We start from the raw sequence: 25,848 nt of genomic DNA on the forward strand, positions 1-25,848 counted from the left end.
CCTCCATCTCGCCTATGAGGGTCTTGAGATGGTCGGTTTAAATGGTTCGGTAGACGGTGGAACCACCTTGGAGGCTGGAGTGACCTGCGGAGGTAGACTTGCATCCTTAAAAGCGTACATTCTTAAACACGAGGCGTTTCTTCACTCTCATGCGGGAACCGTGCGGAACTGACCGGTTCTCCTCAGCGGGTGACGTCTCTCTGCCACCACAGCTGCCTTTGATTTACCGGAACTCGTCATCCTTTGCACCTAATCCTTCGCTTCCCCGGTCTCACGGGACGTGCCATTGCCTGGCCTGGTTTCCATTCACAGGGTGAGCCGGGAAGGCCGTTCTCTCCATGGGCGTTGGCTGTTGAGGGTCTCCACCCGTAGCTGCTCAGGGACTCACACAGCCTGGGAGGGGATACTCGAAAATGTCATCGCTTCCTTCCTTGCCCATCCCGCCGTCGGTCGGGGTCCTCGTGGAGAAGGGCCAAGGCATCCTTCGTGGTCACTCAGAGGCACCCAGGACTATGGGAGACTTTGGAAAAATTCAGATCTTAAGCAAGTTCCCTTTCCCCTCTTGGGGAGTGAGACTTTCCTTTCATCCGGGCATATGTACCGTTCTAGAAATCCTTCCCATCTGTACCCTTCAAGGACAGCTGCTTCGCGTTCCGCAGGGACATGGTTTTCACATGTTGTTTACAAAGAGTTCCTCGTGGACAATGACACTTTATACCTGTCCTTAAACACCAGCATCTGCGCCCAGGGGATGGTCAACGGTGATGGGGCACGTGGTCATCGCAGGGCCAAGGATGAGCGTGGGTGAGCAATTGGTATACAGTGAGCTTGGGTAAATCCTCCACTTTTGTGCCTTGTAGGATGAAAAAATCATGAATATGCTGCAAAAGTTCATGTTAGAAAAAACAGATGAAGAACGGATTTTTTTTTTTAAGCCGACTTCATCTTCTTCGCAGATGGTGCGCATTGTTGGGATACTCACTTGTCTGATGAGCCGTCCTCAGTCCGACCCTGCAGTGCCTGTGCCCCCGTGGGTCCCATAACAGCGGGCCCAGACGGGCCGTTCGTTTCCAGGACTGTCGCCCTGTCCGCGCTCAGCGCGGCTCAGCGCACCTGGGGAGCAGATGGGACCTGCCCGGCGCTGCGCTGCGGGGCGGACGCCGCCCACGAGAGGTCTGGACTCGGGTTCCTTGTCCCGGATGAGGAAACACACGGAGGGGTCTTTGTTGCTGAGCAGGGCGTGCGGCTTGGCCGGGGTCCCACGTGCTTGCGGTGTGGTCGGCATCAGAGCCGAGGTGTGACGTGCTCCTGCGGCTTCCGGTGTGTCTCGCGTCCGGGCTTTTCATTTCCTCGTCTCAGACGGGCAAGGTGTGTCTCCCAGGACGGTCGCTCTGACTGAAACCGCAGGAACTCCGAGGGTATTAAAGCCAACGCCTTGTGTTTTTCTCGCAGCTTCTGACGAGCTCATCGACGCAGGATGGGAAACCATGCGGGAAAGCGGGAGCTGAGCGCGGAGAAGGGCGACAAGGTAAGAAGTGGGTCGGTTTGTCACTGAGCACGACCCCTCAGTACCGACTTCGGCTGCAGGGCTCCCTTGGAAACTGGGGGGGATTACCCCCGCCTCAGAAACGTCTAGAGAGGCCCTGAGCACAGAGACCAAGACCCGCACGTCTCGGCCCGGACCCCAGCCCACAACAGTCTTACTGGGCTGGCCCTTCCGGGGCCCGCTGTCCGCCGTCCCTGTGCACTCGGTCGCCGTACACGCTTGGAAGGTACCGATAAGCAAAAGGGAAGGATGCACATAAAAACGGTCCGAATCCCTCCAGGTCTTCAGCAGTTACCCTGTGTTTCCCGCACGGCGTCCACTCATTGTATCGGCCTCGGCTCCCCTTCCTGAGGGCGGTGCTCTGCGCTGCCCTACACCCCCCCCCCGGCATGTGTCCGAACCGAGGCTCAGCCTCTGGCTCCTGACCTCCCCGGGGCCGCTGGTTTCCAGGCTCCTGGTGGCTTCATGCTCCGTCTGGGACCTTCTCTACCATCAAGGGTCATTTTAGGTGATGACGAAACGGGGCTGACCCTGCGTGTGGAACGTTGAACCCTCCTGTCGTGGAGGCAGGGATGGGAAATCCCTTCCCGGCTTCGGTACTTCATGTTGACGGAGGCTTATGTGTGTGACAGTCAGGACGCGTCGGGGCTCACGACCGTCCTGGAGCTGAGGGCCGGCCACCCCGTCTGCCACTCGCACACAGAAGTGCCTCCCGCTGCCCTGGGGCGGGGTTGGGCAGCAGCCCCTCCAGCCCCTCCGCCTCGCTTGCTTGCGATAGGGTTTGCAGTGCGTGACCGTGACCTGAGCAGCAGGGGGTCCTTCTCTGCTCCTGCTTGGACTCCTTTCCTGCATCAGCCGGGGGGCGTCCTCCAGACTTGTTTCAAGTCCCCCCGTTCTCGCTCCTGTGCTGCCTTCATGAGCTACAGCGTTAGCGAGTGTCTTCACAGATGATTTCTGGCCCCAGAGGAACGGAAAGGGACTTTGCTGTGTGTAATGTCCTTACTGGTTTGGAATCCTCCCTTCACTGCTGACGGGGGACTGACTTCATCAACACATTGATGATCTTAGTTCCTACTGAATGGGGGGATGACTTGTGGATTCTTAAACCCCAAACTGGACGACTGATCACCTCGTTCTAATGGCAGTGGCGTTGAGCTGCAAGTCGGGTCGGGCAGGGTCCGCACCCGGAGCCGTGTCTCCGTCCACCGCAGGTGAAGGTGGACAGCAGCCACCCGTGAGGACCGGCCACCTCTGAGCCCCGGGGGACCGCAGTCTCCTGACGATGGATTCGTGGCCCCAGTTCTTTTTTTTTTTTTTTTCAATTTATTTATTTTCAGAAAAACAGTATTCATTATTTTTGCACCACACCCAGTGCTCCATGCAAGCTGTGCCCTCTAGAATACCCACCACCTGGTACCCCAACCTCCCACCCCCCCGCCACTTCAAACCCCTCAGATTGTTTTTCAGAGTCCATAGTCTCTCATGGTTCACCTCCCCTTCCAGTTTACCCAAATTCCCTTCTCCTCTCTAACACCCCTTGTCCTGTTATTTGTTATGCTCCACAAATGAGTGAAACCATATGATCATTGACTCTCTTTGTGTGGCCCCAGTTCTAAAACCCACTCTGTGACTCGCGGTTCTCTCCTGTGTTTGACGTTGTGAGTCGCTGAAACACGCTCTTCATTTGTTGGTTCTCCCAAAATAAGATGGCGGAGCCGTGGGGAGGCCCATACTTGCACTCTTGCTTCTGAAAGCTGATGTTGAACATTTGGATGATTAAGATATTGGGGATTTAAAAACACTGGTGTCTGCCGGTGAGTGTTACATGGTAAAGCTCTGCAAGCTTTTTTGTTTTTTGTTTTTTGTTTTTTTTTTGTTTTTTTTTTGTTTTTTTGTTTTTTTTTTTAAGATTTTATTTTATTTATTTGAGAGAGAGAGACAGTGAGAGAGAGCATGAGCGAGGAGAAGGTCAGAGAGCGAAGCAGACTCCCCATGGAGCTGGGAGCCTGATGTGGGACTCGATCCCGGGACTCCAGGATCACGCCCTGAGTGTTTTTTGTTTTTGTCACTGGAGAGAAGGGTTTCACAGCTTTCCGAGTGAGCGTCTGAGGCGATCCGTGGCATTTAGACGGGCACCAGACTAGACGAGACGACGTGGGCCCTGCGCTGCTGTGCACGCCTGTGTGCTCCCGCGGGGGGTTCTGTGCGGCCCACTTGGACGTGGGGGACTGTCGGAGCAGTGTCTGTGTCAGGGTGCCAGGCTGACCTGTGCATCGGAGGGTCTCTGCGGGGCTGTCTCTCTCTGCTCCCCTCGCCTGCCCCCGCCCTCCCCTCCCGCACCCCTGCCGAGGACCCGTCCCGTGTTGGGGTGGGTGTGACTCCCTGCTGCGGCCGGGGCCTCTGTCCAGCGCCGGGGAAGGAGTCCCCTCCCAGCAGGACCTTCCGGGTCGGGTTTCCCCCGTGACTCAGCACCCCGCAGTCTTCCCACCGTCCTCTCCGTCCCCTGAAAAGCAAGGACGGGATGCCGGAGGGAGGGGTGTGTTCCAGAAGGCAGAGAGAGACGGCCGCCTTCCCGGCCTTGCACGTTAGTGGCTGGTGGAGCCGGACGCAGGGCAGGGCGGCCTGAGAGCCCCGTCCCCGTGGCCCCGGCACGGAGCAGAGCATCTGTGGGTGAGTGTGAGGGAGAACGACTGCAGCCACGGGAGGAGCCACGGGACTGTTTCCGTGAATCATTCCCAGTCTTCGGAAACGAAGAAAGCCCTATTTTGCCTTTGGTTCCCTGGAGTTTTAAGACTCTGGACGGGGCTGGCTCACTAATTTATCAGCACGTTGTCACTCGGTCTGTGTTCCTGCTGGGAATCGGGCAGACCCAGAAAGGACGCACCCCGGTGGCCCTGGAGGCCCCAGAGAGCACCGATGGTCGCTGCCTGAGCCCCTGGGTCTGGCTGAGATTTGTCGCATGCTCCAGCCTCCCCCGTGGAGGCTCCTGGAAGAAAAACTGGGTCGATGGGCTAAAAATAGCCTCCTTGCTTTTGGGGAGGCTCTACCTGGTAGATGGCCCTGGGGAGCCCAGTAGGGAACCTGGCCAAGGGACAGAAGACGTTTGTGTCACCTGGCTACGGTGGGGATTCAGGACCTTTTGTCAGCTTGAATGAAAGGTGTTGGACCAACTGCCCCTCCGGAGAGACTGTCCATTTGCAGCAGGCCCTCAGTGTGGGGTCTGCATGTGACCGAACCTCAGTGTCGGGTCCGTGTATGGCAGGGATGCAGGAGAGAGACCATGTTACTTGGGCTGCCCTGGGTTTGGGGTTCACTCAGCGTGGGACTGCATTTCCCTGCCACTGTACCTGGCTCACAAGTTTCCCATGTTTCTGGATGTTTCTGTTTCATTGGCTTAAGGAAAAATATACCACACTGAAAACCAAAATCTGAGCACCTGCAAAGTGTAGGTTCACGCCTGAACCTTGCGGTGGGGAGTGACTTCTCCGTCTGGTTTCCAGTCAGACTGATCAGTTCTCCCCGCCGTTCTTCGGAGCCGAGCACACCCAGACGCGGGCAGTACGCACCAGCACGTTGCCTCTCCAGGGATAACCACATCCCCCAGAAAGGCATCTGTGTCTTTAATCATCATTAAAATGCGCTCGCTTGACGAGACCCTCCAGACGGTACATGAACAACACTCTGAGAAACGAGACGCTGGTTTGCAGATACACAGCACTTCCCGTCCTGTGTGGACTGTCTTCGCTTTGGTGGGAGAATCCGTCTCTTCTGAAAGGACTGACAGCCCAGCTGTGCGGGGGCCGCCCTTGTCCATCCGCGGGGTGATTCCTTAAGGCCTTTCCTTGACAAAGTCCTACATCCTGCAACGCATCCCAGCTGTGGGACACTGCTGGGTCTTTTCCCCAATTTAGAAGCCTTTCTTCTGGCCGCAGCAGCCTGGGAGTGGGAAGTCATCCTGTTTGAAGCCATCATTAGGGGGAGAGGCCCCCTGCTGTCATCTCTCCTCCCCACAGAAATTAGGTTCACTGAAGGCCCAGCTCATGCGAGCTCTGCTGGCAGCTGTGTCCTCAGCGTCCCCTCCCCGCACAGCCCATGGGGGAGTGTGCCCAGGGGACCCCGCCCTCTGCCAGCCCTGGGCCAGGTGACGGCCTGCAAACCCCGGCAGGATGCTGTCCGTGCCATGGGGAGAAGGGCATGGTGGGACCGAGCCCAAGCCTTTCAGACGCTGTGGCGCTGTTTCCTCCCGATGCCACACATCCTCCTACACTTCTGATGCGAAGTGACGCTGTCACCACAGCTGTTTCGCAGAATGGGAAGTGGGCTTACGGAGAAAGCCACTTCCTGCAGTCACCCCGATCCCAGCCTGCAGCATCGTGTGGCGGGCTGTGGGGGCCGCTGGGTGCCGAATTCACCCGGAAGTACTTACCTTTCTGATGGGCTTGTGGCACCTGGGCTGCTGTTAGACCCATATGTGTGTAATTTTTGTTTTCTTGGGCAGGTCGCATAAAGAAAGCTTTTTGAGAACTCAGGTCGTTCTTAAGTGAATCATACCTGTTTAAAGCTTAGGGATCTGGAAAGTGGAAGGTACATGCTCGCAGGCCTGTACCAGACTGAGAAACACCCAGCCACGTGGAGTTATTCCTTAGTGGGGTTCCGGCGGGCGTCCTTGGTAGCGTGTCTTCTGCAGCGTTCCAGAATTCACTCTGTATCCCCGGCCTGTCTGGGTCTCTCTAGCTCACACTCGTGGGCACGCGCGCACACACACACCGTAAAGCAGTCCTCTCCGCCCCCACTGTGGACCATGGGACGACCTTCCCGACACAGGTGGCCAAGAAGCAGGTGATCGGTGGCTAGAGTCCCTGAAGAACCAAATTTTAAATCTTACTGAACTTTAAATACTTTAGACGTCAATAGCCATGCGTATGGAGGGGCAGCGCGGCCTCCTGCGTCCTCCGTCCGGGTCACCTTGGTTCTCAGACCTCCTGAAATCCTACCAAGCATCGACCCATTGTGTCTATGAAAAGAACTCTGGTCTTTCTCAGAGTCATTGAGTTTCATGCAGAAGCTCCAGCTGGATACAGAGTGAAATCCTTGGAGAAGCAGGGACGCACACTAATACCAGAAATTGCCCAGGAGGGCGCCAGGACGCTCTCCGCTTCGGCCGCCGGTGCGCGTGCTCCCACACGCCCCTCCCCGCTCAGCACGAGGCTCTGTGTCCCCCGTGCTCCGCCCGGGACAGAGCTCAGCCCCGCGCACGTACAACAGCTCGCGTGCGGACGGCCGGCTTCGGGGTTTAATGCACGCTGCGGTTGACTCATCCCGGGAGAACTGCAGCGAGCGCCTGAAAAGGAGAAATAAAATAATGTGGAAAACACGCCCTCGGAAAGAAACATTCTGAAACCTGTCATAGTCGATAACCTTCTTATTTCACTTCTGGAAACCTCTTGAGCGGGCCTGTGCTGACTTGAGAACAGGTTGCAGAAGGTAACGTGAAGCACCTTTTCACAGTTGGGTTTTGTCCAGTCATGCTTGATGACAACCAGGGCCGCCTCTGAAGGCGGAACACATTGAACCCACCAGCCGGGGTTTGTCCCCGGGGGGTTCGGCCACAGCGCCTGCCGCTAGGGATGCTGGTGACATTTCTGTTCGAGATGTGGGATTTTTTTTTTTTTTTAAGATTTTATTATTTGTCAGAGAGAGAGAGAAAAAAACAGAGCAAGCACAAGCAGGGTGAGGGACAGAGGGAGAAACAGGCTCCCCGCTGAGCAGAGAGCCCAGTGTGGGACTCGATCCCGGACTCTGGGATCATGACCTGAGCCGAAGGCAGAGGCTTCACTGACGGAGCCCCTCAAGGCGTCCCGAGATGCCGAATTTGTTACTGACATTAGAAAACCGTCCGCCTAAGCTTTACGTTCCAGCAGAGCCCAGAACGTGCTGAGTCAGCATTGCTTCTGCCCTTAGGACCAACTGAAAGACAGTCCCTCGTCACAGTTCTGTGTGGAGACAGGACCCTAAGCTGGATTCTGATGCTTAAGGAATAGAAGTGGTTAGTTTGTTTCATCTGATACAGGAGAACGTTCACACCTTTGTCAGTTGGGGCGGCAACAAGTCTACAAACACACGTGATTACTAAAGACATAAATAAGGTGTAATTAGTAACAAGGAACAAAGCCACCCGTCAACACCCCGTCATAAAACACTGGGCTGGTTATGAAGCAGTGCCCCAGGCAGCATAAACCTGCGTGGGGTCCACAGGCCAGGCCGTGTGTGTGTGTGTGTGTGTGTGTGTGTGTGTGTGCACGCGCGCACGCGCGCGTGATCACACGTGCTTAGCCCCCTCCTGGCCCCCCTTACCTCAGACGTGGCCATGCACCGCACTGTGCAGGACCCGTTCCCTCAGCCACACTGGGGCCTCGGGCTCAGGCTCAGGATCCCTATGGCTCCCGCTTTGCATTCTGGGCTTGACCCCGAGAGATGCTCATGTTCTGGCTCTTGAGGCTCCCAAAGGCTCTTTTGCAAAGTTAGTCTCCATCAGAAACTGTGGCCACAGTTTGCCGCTGCTATCTTCGGGCCACAGCAGCTGTTAGGTGTAAGCGATATTTTAACACAAGTTATTAAGTAGAAACAATGTAGCAGTAAAATGATTCTTTGTCAAAACTAAGGGCAGACTGTGCACCAGAGGCCCCGGCCCACAGCCCTGCCTTCTCTCTGTCGTCACGGGTTACCTCCCTGAGCTTTGGGCCAGCCCATGTCCTGAGACAGGAGCCCGGGGCTCCCATGAGACCAGACTGTGTCTCGTCTTGTTCTCAGCTGGACGCACAGGGCTTTCTCAACTCGTTTCTGACTTCTTTCTGTGTTGTTCCCGATTTACTCCGCGCCCAGGTGCGTGAGGCTCGGCTCTGGTGAGAGAGCCGGGGCGGGGGGTCCGGCGGGCGGGGGAGTCCGAGATCTCGCCGTCGGCGGGTGTGTAAGGAGGAAGCAGCGCGCTCCTGACGGCGTGTGGCGCAGGAACCGGTGTTCAGGTTCCGTGCTGGATTTACACCGGCTGAGAACGAGATCTCGGGGATGGTTGGGCGGAGAGTCCTGCGTGGGCCGTTGGTGATGTCGGCGGCTCTCGGACGGGGCGGCCGCTCTGGGAGGCGTGAGAGGTCCTGTGGTCACCACCCCCCAGCTGGCCCTGCCGTCGTCACGGGCGCTCGCTCCGCCGCTGGCCGAGCGCCGCTTGTCAGCCCGCACGGGGGCTCCGGAGCGCCGCTGCGTCCCTGCGCCTCCAGAGGGCTTCGGTGTGGTCGCTGACAGGGAAGAGCCTGTCCTTTCGCAGGAAGCCCCCAGCTTCTTAAGAGGAAGGAGAAGGGCCTCTTGGTGTTCAGTACAATCCTCTTACAGTCCTTTCAACGACACGAAACTGAACAGTCCGGCTTTAGAATGTCTCCTGTCTTTTCTCACTTGTGACTTTAGCGGTGTGGTTTTTGAAGTTTAAATTTGGAAGCCAGAGATTTTCTGTGCTGGACTGTGTTTGTGTAAAATCGTCTTTCTGAGGGTGCGCGTGCGATGTTCCGAGCCCGCCGGCCCCAGACTCCGGGGGACGCGCGCGGCGGCTGCGCGCACGCCTTCTCCTGCTCTGCTCTGCACTTGGGGGATCGTAACGTGTCGTTCTCCTAATTGGTAACTTGGTGCCTTCATTAATTTAATTATCATATCGTTAAAGAAAAGCCTAGTTAAAATTCATTTTTATGTTTCTGCGGCTTTTGATGCTCACAAAACAGACTCTCATTGAGTGCGTTCTTAATCACGCTTCAGCACAAGGTGTTTGTAACCAAGCTCAAGTCGTAAGGAAGGAAGTGAGGCGAGTCGGTAATGACATTAGCCACACGTGGCACCGTAGGATTACGGCAACGCGGTTATTCATAGAGGTGTGTGCTGCCTCCTAATTGCGGTAAGACACTTAAAATACCAGCGTGTCCAAGTTCAGAGCAAAGGCGAGCTCCAGTGTTGTTGTCGGATGTGTTGGCGCAGAGGCCCTGCCAGCACAGCCTGCACGTTCTCTCCCTCCAGCCAGGCCGTCCTCTCCTGCCCCCTGCGTGGGCCACCTTGCACCTGCTGCCCTCGTCTGGGCAGGCAGACCTCCCCTCCCCCACTCTCGCTGGCCCTGGCCTCAGCCGGGACCCCCACTCGCAGCTGCCGTCTCACTGTCCTTGTGCAGCTGCCCACCCCCAAGGCTGGGTTCCTTGTGTTTCTCCCAGGGGCTTTGCCTGAGACTCCAGCATCCACTCTGAGCTGGTTTCCTCACCCAAGAGAGGGGCTGGGGCGTCCAGCCAGCCCTGACGGCCGAGCGACCGCGCCGGTTTGGGCCTCCCCTTTGTCTGCTTGTTGGGCCCTGCTGTCCCCCAGGTTCTGTGCTAGGAGGTAGGGGTGCCGTTCTGCACTCAAAGTCAAATGTATTTATTTATTTATTTTTATTTGGTGTTTTTTTTGTATGTGTGTATGGTTTTTTTTTTTAGAAAGACGCTTTTTAAATTTTTTTTTTGAAGATTTTATTTACTTGACAGAGAGAAATAACAAGAGAGGGCAGCAAGCACATGGAGGTGGAGCGGGGGAAGCAGGCTCCCGGCTGAGCAGGGAGCCCAATGTGGGGCTCAATCCTAAGACCCTGAGCTGAAGGCAGATGCTTCGTTTAAAGATGACAGTTTCAGGGCACCTGGGTGGCTCAGTGGGTTGAGCCTCTGCTTTTGGCTCAGGTCATGATCTCAGGGTCCTGGGATCGAGCCCAGCATCCGGCTCTCTGCTCAGCAGGGAACCTGCTTCCCTCTCTCTCTCTCTCTCTGCCTGCCTCTCTGCCTACTTGTGATCTCTCTCTGTCAAATAAATAAATAAAATCTTAAAAAATAAATAAAGATGACAGTTTCGACTCCAGAACTCTGTCTGCCTGCGGCCCCCGGCAGCCACCCCTCTGGGGACCCCAGCACCGAGGGCAGGAGGGACCCCTCCCCTGCCCCCGCCCCTGCACACCCTGTTCCTGTTCCCCTGCAGGGATGCTGTCAGACACTGCCAGCACTCGGGAGCCCTTGGCCTGACAGGGTGCAGTCTGGCCCAGGCTCATCTCAGGGAGGAAGAAATGGAAGGAAATGGCAGGAGCAAATATACGCATCCTTGTCGGTGCGAAGCAAGGCCATCAGGAACGGGCATCTGAGGCGCGTCTGCTGAATGCTGGGCTCCTGCCTTTGCTGTCCTGCCGCTCCGTCCCCTGACACCAAGGGTGCTGGGCTGGTGGTGCCCCTCTCCCCTCCAGATCGTGCGTGAGACACTCCTGGTTCTCACTGGCAACGGCTGTGGAACTGAGTGTGCTTTGCATCCAGAATCACGGGTCTTGGGGTTTCTTCTTTTTGTATCAAATTATTAAAAGAGCTATAGGGACCACCCCTCACACACCAGATTAAATAAATTGAATGCAAAATCTTTTTTTGCCCTTCTGTTCTACGTTAGGACCATTTTAGTTCTTTTATTTTTTTTTTAAAGATTTTATTTATTTATTTGTCAGAGAGAGAGGGAGAGAGAGCGAGCACAGGCAGACAGAGAGGCAGGCAGAGGCAGAGGGAGAAGCAGGCTCCCCGCTGAGCAACGAGCCCGATGCGGGACTCGATCCCAGGACGCTGGGATCATGACCCGAGCCGAAGGCAGCCGCCCAACCAACTGAGCCACCCAGTTCTTTTAAAAAGTGGTTTATTGCCGTGCATTTCAAAGTGAGGTATAACGAGATTTGTGCGCTATTCCAAGAGCATTAATAAATACTTCCTTCTGATGAGCCATTTCTAATACACGGAGTCTCATCATTTCATTGCTGGGATGCAGAATATTTAGTTACTGTTTAGGAACATTGCATTTCATGCTTTTCTTGTCAAGTCTTCAGCGTTTAAAAGAAAACCGAACTTGGTTTTTATGTTTTTGTTCCTGAGCCTGTAACTGTGGTCTGGACGCAAGGAGACAGAGGGTGCTCTTTTTAAGTCCCGGTTTCTGCAGTGCTCGGGGCAGAAGCATTGCTTCCTGCACCCCGGAGAACGCCGTCCGCTCGACTCCCGTCCTGGGTGGCTCCGCCGCCACGTGACCTGGTAGGGTGAGTTACCTGCTCCATAAAGAGGTTTCAAAATATTTTTGTAACTCTTATCTTTATCTGACTACACTCTGACTTAATTTTATCCTGAATTATGAAACAAGAGAAGGTCTGTGTCTTGAAAAACAAAATTTCTCCTGAACGTGCCTTTTCCGAATGAGGGATCCGTCATACTGCGCCCGGTGATTGCACCTCTCAGCCCCTGTGCACGTAAATTCTCGAAGAGGACTTGCTCTCATCACGGAGTACGTGACTCATCTTGGTGCTGGATGAGGAGAGGCAGGAGGCGGCTGGCTTCGTTCCTGCAGCCCTGAGAGCACTCTGGGGCAAGTCTGCGCCCGGGTCGCGGGCACAGCGGCGTCCGGCTTTGAACAGAGCATCTGCAGAGACAAGCAGTGATTCCATGGGCAGTGCCAGCTTGTTCCCTTAGAGCAAAGGTGCCAAAATGCAGGTTCTTGGGTGGGTGGGTGGGGGTGATCCGTCTCTTTTTTCTTACTGCATTAATATGCTCATTAAAACCTGCTTTTTACTTAGAATGACTTTGCTTCCACCTTTCCTAAGGTATGGAAAATAGGAGATAAAGGTTTATAAAATAAATGATGGCAGTTGATGGTGTGGACTCTGCCAGCCGAGGGCCGGACCGTGGAGCAGGTTTCCCAGGGGCCGTGGATGCCCACAGCCCTGTGAGGCAGACCATTCCCACACGACCGCTCGCCAGCAAGGGGGCTGAGCGACACAGGGCTGCGGGGCACAGTCAGGAAGACAGGACTGTTAGCCCTCGCTGCCCTCCACCATATCCGCATCCAGCAGGCCAATACAGGAGCGCGTGCGGGCCCCAGTAGGGTCCCATGTTTAGGGGAGTTAACTAGGACCCCTATGTTTTATGACATAAAACTAAAGGAAGCCTATTCAGCTTCAAACTAAGAGGGTCTGAGTTTTCCGTCCCCTTCTTCCGCTCTCAGGAATGTAACTGATCCTTTTGAGCTGAATGAATGTCTTAGTTACCTGAATTACCTTGAGTGCATTTTAACTGAGTGCATAGTTCACTACCGATGACTCTGGGAGCTGCCCTCAACGGCCAGCCTCTCTCTCCCTGTCCCTGTCTGCCCCTCCCCCTCACACCCTTCCTTATGTGACTCTCCTTAGTTAAGACTGGACCAGCGGATAGAGCAGTAGCTTCCAGGAAAAAAATGCCAAGATATTTGTGTTCCTAAAATAGAAGCCAGTATGTCCGGTTACGCAACGGGCCTCGATAAACAGCTTTACCGTGACACAAGTTAATACTTGTTTTGCTGCGACTTTCAAAGTCAGCCCTTAAATCGAGCTCTGAGCTCATGTCTTTGCCGTCGTTATTTGAAAAGCACCGCAGTCCTAATTACACTACAACGCGGTCTTGGCAGAGACGGTGGTGTGAACACTGAGTCGTTACACGAGCCGCTCCGGAAGCGTCCGCTCCGTGAACTGCCTTGAATTCGGAGCTGTAGGTCTCTTGCCGTGACGCCGGGACCTTCCCCTGGGAGCCGCCTGCGCGCTGACCTCTGAAGGCTTCTCAGACGCGCTTTCTGGAGCTGCGAGTCCCAGGCCGGGCGGCTCACTCCCTGAGAGCCCACGGGCCGGCGGTTTTCAGCAGGTTTGCACACACACGGCACAGTCTCAACAGTTGTAGATACTGACCTCACCCCAGAAAGCGCGGGTGCTGTTTTCCCCTCAGCCTCTGTGCCCCGGCCCTCGGCCACCATGAGTCTCTTCCGTCCCTGGGTCCCCCTGATCTGGACATTTCACGTGAATACAGTCACGTGACGTGCGGTCTTTCTCTCGGGCTGCCTTTGCGGCGCGGAGGCGTCCTGTGTCCGCCCGAGCTTCCTGCTGTCTTAGGGCTGCAGGACCTCTGCTGGGGGCAAGAGCTCACGTACGAGTTTCTGCGTGGACACGCTCTTGATTTAAAAAGCAAAACCTGGATTTTCATGTACTCATGTCATCAGAAAGGCTCGCTGTGTTTTCCGGATGCCATTCCGACGGACGGGTCCGGGAGAGGAGCCCTGGCTTTGACCTCACACGTCGTGGAGAGGTCACATCATTGTTCTGTCCTTCTGGGCTCCGCAGGATCGGACAAAAGCCTTTTCGGTGCCTCTGTTCATAAATTCATTCAGGTTAGTCACTGTCACCCGATGGAGAACTAACCAGCCTAGGAATTAGAATGAATTCTTCCAAAATTTTCATTCCCCACATTTCAGAAACCAATCTGGGATCTTGGTGCTGAGTCCCATGGGATCCCCACACCGGACGAGACAGCTACTGGGAGGAAGGGCTCCTTGCCCGGGCTTCACCGGGTCCTGGCTACCTGGGCCATGTTGTTGTTCTTTAACAAACAGCTCTGTTGAGGCGAAGTCACGCATCATAACGTTCACTCGTCTCAGGTGCACGACTTGGGACGTTCTAGCGTATTCACAGGGTCGTGCAGCTGGCACCACGGCCTGATTCTGTAACCCATTCGTCACCTCCAAAGAGACACGGCACCCGCTTGCACTCCCTGCCCGTCCCCCTACCCCTACCCCCGGGCCCCAGGACCAGCATCTTCCAGTCCCTCTAGTGTTGGCTGCTCCGGACAATTCACGGACGTGTCTGTGTCACTGTGCCCCGCGGCGTTTGGCCACCAGCTGCTTTCATAGGACGGCGTTCCCCAGGCTCGTCCACGGGGAGGTGCCCGTTGTTAACGAATAGGTTCCGCCGCCGGAAGACGCTGCACTCTCTTGCCCGCTCTGTCACCAGCGGGCGTTGGGGTTGCTTCCCCCACGTGGTGTTAGGAATGTGCTGCCGTGAACACCCCCAGGCGAGTTTTGTGTGGACGTGCGTGTCCTTTTCCCACGGACACTGCTAGTGGATTGGATGAGTCACGAGGTAACTCTACAGTCAACTGTCTTGCTCGGTGGCTGCACCCCTTAGAGCAGTGGCGGGGCTTCAGCTTCTGCATACCCTGATCAGCAGTGGCCGTTGTCCTTCTTTTTGCTTGCATCCATCCTAGTGGATAATGGGGGGGGGCACCTTTTCTTGTGTTTATTGACCGTTTGCATGTCTTCTGTAGAGAAATTATTCAAAATCTCGCCCATTTTTTAGAAATTGGGTGTTTTGTCTTTTTGTTGTTGAATTATAGGTGCTCTTTACATATTCTGGACACTGGTTCCTTATCAGACAGATGATTTGAAAGTATTTTCTCCCTCTAGGTTGTTGTTTTACTTTCTTGATGGCATCAGTTTCAGCCCAGTTTTAAATTCTGATGAAGTCTAGTTTGTTACATCTTTGTGGCTGTGCTCTGGTCTCCTATCTAAGAGCTGCTGACACTGGGGCACTTGATCTAAATTAAATCTGATTCTCACCTTCAGGTCTCTATTCTGGTCATGTTGTCCCTCCTCTCAAATTAAACTCAAAAGAGTTTTGGTGACTTAAAAAGTATTTTTATAAAGAATTTATTGGTAGCAAACACATTAGCGAATGGATTTGTCATTACTGCTCCCTCTCAAATACTTCCCTTTGTCTAGAACAGTGGCTCTCAACTAGGAGTGACTCCTTTCTCCCAACAGGGACATTTTTTCAGTGTCTGGGGACATTCCTGGTTGTCAGCAGCAGGGTACCATGAGCATCTCGTGGGTAGAGGCAGGAGATGCTGCGAAACGTCCCACAACGCACAGGAAAGCTGCACCCCACACGAGCACTGACCCAGCCCAGTGTCAAGGAAGTCACATGGAGAGACCCTGGTCTAGACTCAGACCTGCCCTTCTGCTTTGATATCCCCATTCTGCTCTGATTCTGCGCAAGAAGGGACATGCCTTTGAGATGGGCCATGACTCAAGTTTTCATCTTTCTTCATGGTCTTTACTTTGACCCTGAAAGCTCACTGTGTTTTGCTAGTATCTGTTATTTATCCAAACCCAGCCTAGAGCAAGAGTAAGGACGATCCTTTTATTTTTTTTAAACTATTTTATTTATTTATTTGACAGAGAGAGATCACAAGTAGGCAGAGAGGCAGGCAGAGAGAGAGGAGGAAGCAGGCTCCCTGCTGAGCAGAGAGCCCGATGCGGGGCTTGATCCCAGGACCCTGAGATCATGACCTGAGCCGAAGGCAGAGGCTTAACCCACTGAGTCACCCAGGTGCCCCTGATCCTTTTATTTTTAAGAAACAAACCAAAAATGCTGAGTAATTACTGCAAGGTTTATAAGAACTGTTTATATTACCCCCCGCCCCGCCGCACGCACAGGCAGACATAGACACACATACACACACTCTCTCTCACATTCACACACACATTCACACTCACTCACACACACATGCACACACACTCTCACATCCACACCCTCATGCTCGGAAATCTTTCCTGTGCGGATACTTCCATACTTCATGGTTTCAAACGCATGTGTCACCCCCTCTCCCTAACGAGAACAGCAGGATTTCTGTACCCACACGAGACAGTGGTGATCTGGTCCTCGCTCCGTGGGCACTAGTGCATGGAGAGCCGCTTGCCCCGGACCGCGTGGCTGGGCAGGACCTCGTCAGTGGCCTGCTGCCCCCTGTGCTGGTGGCAGTTGCCTCTTGGAGACATACCTGAAGGGCTGGAACTGCACGTCTACACAGCCAGCCCGCACAGGGCCTGGGTTGATTGTGAGAGCCGGAAGAATGTTTTGCCTCTTAAAGAAAATACAAGAGCGGGAGGGAGCAAGTTTCTGTCCGAGTCCGTCCTGCTTCCTGCAGACGCGCTGGGTCGCCGGCAGTCAGCCGCTGACTCGCGCATGGTCTCTGCATCCCGAGCCCTGGACCAGGGATCGCCACGCTCTCCGCCCCCGCCCGGGCCCTGTCCCCAGCCGTCCTCCCTTTCTGAAGGCTCAGTCACCTGCCCGCGCAGCACGTGGTCCCGTGGTGTAGGGTCAGGGATGCTGCTGTTCCCCAAAGTGCTCTGCTCACCTGCTCATCCGAGGCCCAGGGACCTTGGTCCATGGATCTTTGTCACCAACTCTGAGTGTGTGGGGACCATGTGACGTCTTTCTGCCCACTGGGAAGCCCGCAGCGGGGAAGCACAGTGGTCCTGGGCTGCGGGTCACCCGGGCAGAGATGCCGACCACCGCTGTGTGACAATCCCCTCGTCATCTCTAGCTCCGGCAGGCTCCATCCATGCAGCCGACCCCTCTCCCGGCGCACAGAGCTGCCTTCCCGGGAAGGTGCTGAGCCAGGTGGGTCCTGGGCATGTCCCAGGAAGCCCCAGACTGGACCAGGAGCAGAACAGCTGCTGCCTTCCCCACATGGGGGTGCAGGAGGCAGAGGCTCAGGTGTGGCCCCCAGTGCTGTGATGGTGTCGGGGCTGGTGGAGGTGAACCACGTCCGCTAGAGGACTGCATTCCAGCGCCGTGAACTTGAGTGAGTGAATAGAACACAATCAGGGAACTCAAACCAGATAAGACTCCCACATTTGAGTTTGGAGAGTCCCACAGTTTCTTGAAACACGTTCAGACACTGGCAGTCACACACGCCGTGACCGTCTGGGTCCCCGGTCACAGGGACTGACCCTCTTGGCTTGGCTGCGTGTTCTGTGTTTTGTCATTTACAGGAAGCTCCTATATCCTGACCGTGAAAATTCCATTATGTTTGACACACATCACCTTGACCATGTTTGTTTTGCTTCTGGGCATTTTGTTTATTGGAAAGGTGTTACACATAAGGAAGGACTTTCTGTTTGTGGAGGAGCAGCAGCATCAGGTCTCAGAACAAACTTGCTGTTTGGACAGAAATTAGTCAGTGGATGTCTCAGGGCAACGTGTCCTTTCTGCGCACTCTGCGGGCTCATCTCTCAGGAGGTGGGAGGAGGGCCCGTCTGTCCCCACGCATCCACACGTCCCCCTGGGGCCCCTGCAAGGAAGAGACGGCGGGCGCGGGGCTGCGGCGGGGGAGCAGCCCACGCCGGGTGCGGTGCCGGCATCTTGTCGCCTCACTATGGTAGTGCAGAGATGGCGAGGTTGTGTGACTGTGTCATCGACCTCCGGTCACTGACGGCGGTGTGATTCACTTTAAATATCAAGCTTTTGCTCTCATCTCTGAGACCCTTTGGAATTTTACCCCAGGATGAAGGTGTCACCATTTCTTACTGGGAGTCACCACGGACCGTAGGGAGAACCTGATTTTAGATGTTGATGCTTGACAGAATGCACCTGCAGTGAATAAAAACGGCAGCTAAAATGTAGGGCGTTGCTTCTCCAGTAATCCTTGTTTTGCACTAAGTGAAGAACAGGACATTGAGGTCAGCCTCAAAGTGGGCCGTGACACCAGGACGCGGGACATGAACCTCCAGCTGATGGGACAGTCGGTCCAGAAGTGTTCTCTGTTCAGGTTTTGCTCTCCTCCAGAACTAAATAGGGAGATACGGAAAAATACATGGTCAGCCACGTTGGCTTCCCCTGCCAAAGCAGAAGTTACCCATTTTAAATACAACAGTTGAACGGCTTTCTCTTTGGCACCTGCTGCGTGTCAGGCGTGGCGAGGTCTGGGGACAGAGGGCTATAAGGCAAGGTCCCTGTTCTCAGACACTTTGCAGGTGATGGGGAGAGAGGAGTGAGTCCGTGGGGGTCTGCAGTGGGGAGGGGCTCAGACCCCCCCCCCCCGGGGAGGAGGGGGAGCTGAGGGGCCCGGCAGGGTGCGGTCCTCGCTCCCACATACCTTCCCCCACCCTCTGCCCCGCCTGGCCCCTGAGGGCAGGAGGCTGGGAGGGCAGTTCCAGGCAGAGGGTCAGCTTGGCTCTGTTGTCCTCTGTCCCACAGAAGAGGCTGTGAACGTTTATTCCGGTTCCTGGAGACTTCCTGTTTCCCCGAACCCCCGACACTGGAAGTTGCTTTTTCCTGAGTGTTGTCAATACGCTAGAAAATGCCGTCTCATTCCTGTCCCGCTGTTACCTCTTCAGTCGCTGTGACCCGGAGCGCGCTGGTCTCTGTTAGTAGTTACTGGTGAGACCGTTGGATCTCAGCTCGGCAACCACCAAGCTAGTTTACTGGCCAGCCGGTGACAGCAGACCCCCCCACGTACCGGCGTTAGTTACCGACACGCCTCATGACGCTGGCTCGAATTTACTTGTGGGAACGAGATGACAAACGTTGGTTGGGGGGATGTTCCCCGTTCAGGCTTCCAGAGGGACCTGGGGGTCGGGGACCAGAAAGCTGCTGCTGTGAATCGGAAGGCTGTCCTCGGCCTCCCCAGGGCCACCGAGGTCCCCTGCCGCCTGGGCCTCGCCTTCTCTCCCACGTGCTGGCTGCCTGCATGTGCTTGTCCCGACCTGGGAACCTGTCTTGGTCTGAATCAGACTTTCCACTGACGGAGTAAGAGTTGATGGCTTCCTCACGAGACGACTCCTGTTCGTCAAGACGGCTTCTGTTGCAAGCAGCAAAGCCCCCTCAAAGCCCCGGGACCTGGGAGGGAGGGGCGAGTCCAGAGACGGGCATTCCTGGCTCAGGGGACCTCCCGCTGGTTTCACGAGGAGCATCTCTCTCCCTGCACGCACCCCACCCCTCAGCAGGCATCTGGTCCCCCTGTGCAGGGGGGGCCCGGGGTGGGCAGTGTCCCCAAGATGGCGCCAGTCCAGCTCGACCCCAAGAGCCCCCCTGCAGCTGGCACCGGCCCTTGGCGCCACGTGCCCCCCCTCCAGCCTCCCAGAGATCTGACAGTGAAGGACGGGAGTCCCTTACGGAGGGTAGCGGGGAAGCCGAGCAGGTCAAAGCCAGGGGAGGAGGCAGCTAGGTGCCAGCGCCAAGGCAGAAGGGAGGATTGTCACCTTTTCCCCCAGAGTTTCCATTTTTACTTAACAAACAGCCATCGAGCAGTTCCTGTGTGCCTAGTGTGTCCAGAGTGCGCGCAAATACTAACTTTCCTAACCCCCGTTACCACCACAGCACACAACCATACAATGTCACTATTTCCTCTCCTTTGTAGGAAAGGGAGCCCAAGCACACAGAGAGGTCAAGTGACTTGTCCAATGTCACACAGCTAATAAACAAAAGCCAAGCCTGAGTTTGCTCCCAAGCAGTCTGGCTCCCCAACTTACGGCCCTGGTGACGGAGCCTGTCCCGCTCTTCAGAAGGAGAACGCACAGCGGGAGCGATACCTTCTCTCGGTCCCAGCTGGAGACTCAGGGAACGAGAGACACTGGGGAAAAGTGACTCGGAGAAGGGTGGAGGCCAGAGAGAGGCCAAGGGGAGCCAGCATCTGGGCATGTGCCCTTGTGCCTGTGGCCCGTGAGCTCCCGCGGTGCTGGTCGTAACTGAGAGACTCGCAGACCAGGTCAGCGGTCACGGGCAAGAGCGTGGTGCCGTGCTCGCGGGAGTAACCCAAGTGCGGGGCGCGCTGTGGCCACGAGGGCAGGTCAGATGGTGCCGTGTGGGCCGCGTGGGGCCCCCGCAAGCGCTCCCTGTTTCCGACCAAAGCAAGACTCAGAGCAGTGCGTGCAGGGAGGCCCAACGGGGTGCTGGGTGGCGGAGATGCGGACCTGCCGGGGGGGGCGTGGAGATGCGGGGGGAACACGGGGATGCAGGGGGCACAGAGATGCTGGGGGCACAGAGATGCTGGGGGCACAGAGATGCGGGGGGGCACGGAGATGCCGGGGCACAGAGATGCCGGGGGCACAGAGATGCTGGGGGCACAGAGATGCCGGGGGGGCGCGGAGACATGGAGGGGTGCAGACATGCAGCGGTTGGCAGGGACATGCGGAGGAAGGGGCAGTCCTTTCTGCTGTGCCCTGGGCAGGGCCTTTTGCCCTTGCGTTTCATGTCACACTAATGAGATACAATTGAGTAAACAAATAAGAAGAAACTAACATCTCATCTACCCTATAACCTTAACATATAAACTTAAAACAAACGTGCGCCTGGTGCAGCCGGTAGGGCTCCATGACAGAGGAGAAGGGAGGCCAGAGGGCAGCCCAGCCCCGTGGTGGCACCTGACCCCTCCTCTGTGGCCTCCGGGCGCCGTGGGGACATCAGCATGGATTTCTGCCCCCAAAAGGGCCCCTTCTGGCACCAGGGCTGCCCTGCCTGGCTTCCAGGCAGCCGAGATTGGGATTTAAGGAAGGCGGGTTCAGAGTCAGCACCTTCCCATGCATCCACCTGCTGCACCGCAAACGGGACCAGGAGGTTCGGCTCCCAGAGCACAGGCATGATGACCGGCCAGTGCCCTTCATCCCAGGTGCTACCCCGTTTCTTTTGTACGAAAATAATCCACGGCCCAGAGAGTGCTTGCAGCCCAGGCAGAAAAGAGGCAGGAGCTCAAGCCTCCGCAGAAAGGCCACCCGCACCCGGAGACCCTCACAGCCGGGCGCGGAGCAGGGGACCGTGATTAACTGCGAATTTTCTAAGAAGAAAAGGGTATCACAACCATCTCATTGACAAAGGTCCGGATCTCAAGAGAGGGTCTTGTTCTGTTTTGTTTCCAGGACGGAGAGAGCAGCGCAGGAGAGTCTGACAAGAAGAAGGACGTGCGCCAGCTCTCCCGGGAGGCCTCGGAAGACAACGAGGTGTTCGGTATGTGGCCGGGAAACCGGAGGCCGGGCTGCATTTTCCCCAGATGTATGCATTTGGGGAACGTTTTAAGTTTTTAGTCGCATGAGTAATCTGTGAATCTGTTCTCAGTATTGAAAGTGCAGAGGCCGTAGGAATATGGGTAAGTCCCCTTGGTCAGCCTCCTGCCATCTGTCCTCCCCGACATGACCAAGCAGGTGGCCAGTGACAGCTGTCGCCGTCTAGTTCCTGTTCCTATGCTTTGTGCCGTCTCGTACGTAGACTCCAGAGACTTTCCAGGTGTAGCCGAGCTGTACAGTATTTCTCTGCTTATTTGACCACTGTGAGTGGAAAACCTAACGGGGCCTATAAAACAGAATTAGAGGAAGTGAGACTGTCCCAGAGCCTAGATATTTCAACCACAAAGAATGACTCAGGAGGTGTTGAAAATAACCGTTTTCTGTAAAAGTTTACTTTTTTGTGGAACCCGCTGGCAGGCACGACTCAACCACATTTATGCTTCCCTCTCCTCCGAGAAAGAACCAATGCCTTCTCGTTTGATTTTAACATTAAGAAAATTACCTTTCCTGGGCACCTGGGTGGCTCAGTGGCTTAAAGCCTCTGCCTTTGGCTCAGGTCATGATCTCAGGGTCCTGGGACTAAGCCCCGCAACGGGCTCTCTGCTCTGCAGGGGGTCTGCTTTCTCCCCTCTCTGTCTGCCTCTCTGCCTACTTGTGATCTCTGTCAAATAAATAAATAAAATATAAAAAAAAAAAAAGAAAGAAAAGAAAATTACCTTTCCCATGGGACTGTGGTACACTATGACTGCCACGATCTCGCGGCTGAGCGAGACGCAACGCAGATCTGTCGCGTGCCTTGCTCTGTTCTCCTCCAAGAACCCCCACAGCCGTAGGAACAAAGGGGCAGCTTGGAGCTTGCCCAGACCAAGGGGGCTCGCTGGGCTATCAGAGGGAAAGGGAGCGGTTTTCTGGCTACCAGAGGGAGTGTCCCTTGGGCAGTGTCTCGTGCCTGCAGATTGTGACGCCCACGGCCGACAGGCCTCCTCGCCACACTCCCTAGCCTGGTCGCTGCTTACTTGAGGAAGGTGTTTCTCGGTACTTTCAGTTCCCTGGCAGGAAAAGCCGTCCCACTTTCCTATCTCCGATTTGTTTGCTGTCTTTCAAAAATCCCTTCTCTTCTATGATTCCGTCCGGAGTAAACGGCAGTGACAGAAGTACCACTGCCCACTCCCTCGACATCTTAAACTGTCATGAAACTCAGCATAACCCAGAGGCGCAGAGGCTGACAACAATGCAGACCAGTTTATGGAAACCAGTGGGGTCCGTGCGAGAGGAATCGGCATTCCGCTGGTCACACCATCTGCACGTTGGTTTTCCTGAGAACTTGGTGGGCGGGGGGGCAGGGGGAGGTGATACCCGAGTGTTGTCCGCTGCCTTACCGTAGCGGGACCCCCATCCCTCAAGGTCAGAGGACCAGAGGGGAGGAGCGGCCAGTACACGAGGCCAGAGGCCACCGCGGGATCTCTGAATGCAGCGGGAAGGCGGTCTGCAGAACTGAATGGAGCATCTGAGTGTCCATGATGTCCATCAAGTCCATCTGCAAAGCTCTTTCCCTAGACGCCCTCTCTGCTCCCATATTCCAACTCCGTATGTATATTAAACACATAAAAGCAAACGACAGAATAAAAATGTCCAATTCTAGGTTTCCTGTATGACAAGGGTACCTTCTCGAAGGATGCTGGCTAAGCTTACTTACTTTAAAGCAAACATCATCTTCCTCATTATTCCCCTGGTTACGTGTGTTTGGGCCCGTTCACAACAGTGTCTGTCCCCCTGTCCTTTTAGACACACTCTGCACACGTGTGCATACGCACTTGTGACATAGTGCCAGGCAAGAGGGGTCTTCTGTGATACGTGTTTCCCTAAGTCGCAAGCACGGCTTGATTTTCCGAAGTCGGCCTTTCCGGCCCTCCCAGTGGATACTCAGGCTGGGGACGGAGCCGTGCATACGGGTGACTGTGCTCCCGTTTCCATCTTGGCACGAACCTGTGTTTGTCCCATGAGTAATCTGTGACTCTTCTCAGTATTGAAAATGCGGAGGCCATACGAGTAGGGGTATAGCGGCACAAGCAGGCGCCGCCTGGGTCGTTCCCTGTGACTTCCCTGGCCACAGCACTGGGCACACTTACGTGGGGGTCCTGGTGTGCAGCCCTCACGCGGTCAGGAAACAAGCCCTAATGGTCACCTTCATGACACGGGCAGCTGACCCTGAATCCAGGCCGAGTCACAGAAGCGGGGAGGTGTGAGGTGTGGCCACCTGACAGCACGTGACCCTGAGCGCGGGTGGCCGGCTCCCATGGAGGCCTGACTAATGCAGACCAGGAGTTCCTGCAGGACTGCGGGCATCTGTTCTTGAACTTGGGATAATCCCCCACTCCTGATGCTGTCCTAGAATCCAGAAACCCAGTCCAAAGGGGCAGAGTGACGAGGGAAAAAGAATCTGTGGATCTTGGCTGTCGATTGTGGCTGCCTAATCTTGGAAGATGTATCTGAGCTTTTTTTAAAATTATGAAGCGGCGCTGTGCGAATGTCAGTCCAGATGAAGTCAGCAGCCGCCTCCCATTTCCCTGACTAGACAAAACTTCCCCAAGTACCATAAAAAACCCCCATGCCTCTCCATGTTCTATGAACCCTGAGTCATGAGCAACCAGGTGGCAATAATCTTGAAGCTCCTGGCAATCACGTTGTCCACGGGTCAGACTCATGGACCTTATTCTTTACCTGACACATCTCTACAGGATCCAGGTCCTCAAGGTCTCTGAATGTCAGGAAAGTCTGTCGTCCCACAGGTGGTCAGAGTCCTGGCTTAGGGACGGAATCAGAGGGGCTGGGAGGTCACGGCCAGGGGCAGACTACTGGCAGGTACATGGAGCTGCCGGCGGACAGTCACAGAGCGCACGACTAAAACCAGCCACGCTTCCCCAGCCTCCGTGAAGGCCAGAGCCAGCCATGTACTTGGCAATGCCCTGAAGACTTTTACCTTTTCATTTCATGGGAAAATCCCAGTGAAGGATCATTCTTCATCTAAATGACTCACTCATTCGAGCACACTTCTGCGTCTCCTCCTGTAATGTTTTTTCCTGACAGTGTGTGGTTATACTTAGGACTGTTTGCCTGGTTACCCAAAGAGGAAGAAAACACGGTAGCCTAGAGAGCTGTGTCTTGTCTGAGCTTTGGGGAACCAGGCCATTTTGTGGTTGGCCAGTTACTGAGCTTTTTTGTTTGTTTGTTTTCCACCATGCACCCACACGTGTGTCGTACACGATCCTCACCATTTGTAAAGCAGTCAGCAAGGAAGGCAGAACGGTCACCATCCCTCAGTCCAGAGTCCACTAGCCACAAAACAAGGGCAGGTGAGGCAGTTGAGGTCAGCAGAAGCCTGTCCCTAAATTACAGTGACAAAGGAGCAAAATCCCCAAAAGAGGGCACCCCTGCTCTTTCCAAATGAGCATGGCTCCTTCTAGACACGACCCACATCTCCAGAGTCAGAGCAGAAGGGATGAGTACCCAGCACATCCGGTGAGCTTGATCCCAGCTGCAGGACCCCAGGGTCATGGGAACCTCGCCTCCCTGCCCCGGTGCGTAACGGCGCCCATGGCTAAGTGAGGCGCACACGGCCTGTAGGGACAGACTCCTGTGGAGCTTCACGGGGAAAACCTTCACCAGCTCAGCGCTCAAATAACGGAGTTGGAATTATCTATGTCTAGTGTTCAGCAAGCAAGTATTCATCCTGGCAACACTGACGCTTATACAAGAACAATCTCTTAAGTATAAACGTGTGTATATGCGTGCCTTCATCTCACAAAGCTTCAGTTAGCTCACACGAACACGCAGACAGTAAAACATGGAAAGCATACAGTCGAGGTCGAGTTAGGAACGACCACACACGGGAACCATACGGCGGTTGCTAATAGTTTGACCTGGAGAGTCCCAGCGGCTCCGGTGGAAAATGAGACCCAGTCCGTGTGTTCAGTGTCTCCTTGTACGTGGGAGGCAGTGCAGCTGCGTGTTAGCTGTGTTCGTCTGCCCGTGCCCTCATCTCTCGTGTCTTGGTCTCCTCCCAGGTAAGCAGGGGAGCTAGAACCTCCCAGAGTGAACCAGCAGGTTTGCAAATGTGCACCTGTACGGCACCCCGTCCCTGTCCCCCACGGGGACCGGCCGAGGGGGTCTGCATGCGGTCGTCCGAGGATGCCCAGCTGTGCTTAGCCAGTTGTAAGATCTTTTCTCGTTTCAGGTTTTATCACAGACACCATGGGGTGTCCGTCACGGCAGGGCACTTTCCTGGCAGCTGTGGTGACTAGTTTCCTAGGAAAATTACAATAAACTGGGCACTGGGCTTCTTCCCACCTTGGCACTGGGTGAGGCACATGTCCCACTTGTGGCCTCACCTCGTTGCTGTCCTGCGTGGCTGTGCACACCCCTCGAACCCTGCCAGGGACTGGGGTGTGGACGCCCCTCTGGATGGGGAGGGGCGGGAGGAACTGCTCTGCCACGTCTGGAAAGTACTCTCTGCCACAGACAGACCCCCTGGGAATTTTCGTACAGCATTGAGAAAAAAAACTTTGCTTTTTTTTGTTTCCAGGAGCTTTCCATGA

General features: G+C 55.2%; 1 protein-coding gene across 4 annotated transcripts in view; it reads left to right on the forward strand.

Annotated features, from left to right (window-relative positions):
* Positions 1-25,848, forward strand: part of LOC122902800 (myelin basic protein) — a 104,316-nt gene that overhangs the window by 17,844 nt on the left and 60,624 nt on the right. For all 4 annotated transcript variants that reach the window (XM_044242788.1, XM_044242791.1, XM_044242789.1 and 1 more), the window contains exons 2-3: positions 1,453-1,528; positions 21,110-21,197. In XM_044242788.1, the coding sequence (XP_044098723.1) occupies positions 1,478-1,528; positions 21,110-21,197 (139 nt within the window). In that variant the 5' untranslated portion in view covers positions 1,453-1,477. The remainder of the gene's footprint in view (positions 1-1,452; positions 1,529-21,109; positions 21,198-25,848) is intronic.

The sequence above is a fragment of the Neovison vison genome, chromosome 3 (assembly GCF_020171115.1).
Source record: "Neovison vison isolate M4711 chromosome 3, ASM_NN_V1, whole genome shotgun sequence".
NCBI classification, from domain to species: Eukaryota; Metazoa; Chordata; class Mammalia; order Carnivora; family Mustelidae; genus Neogale; species Neogale vison.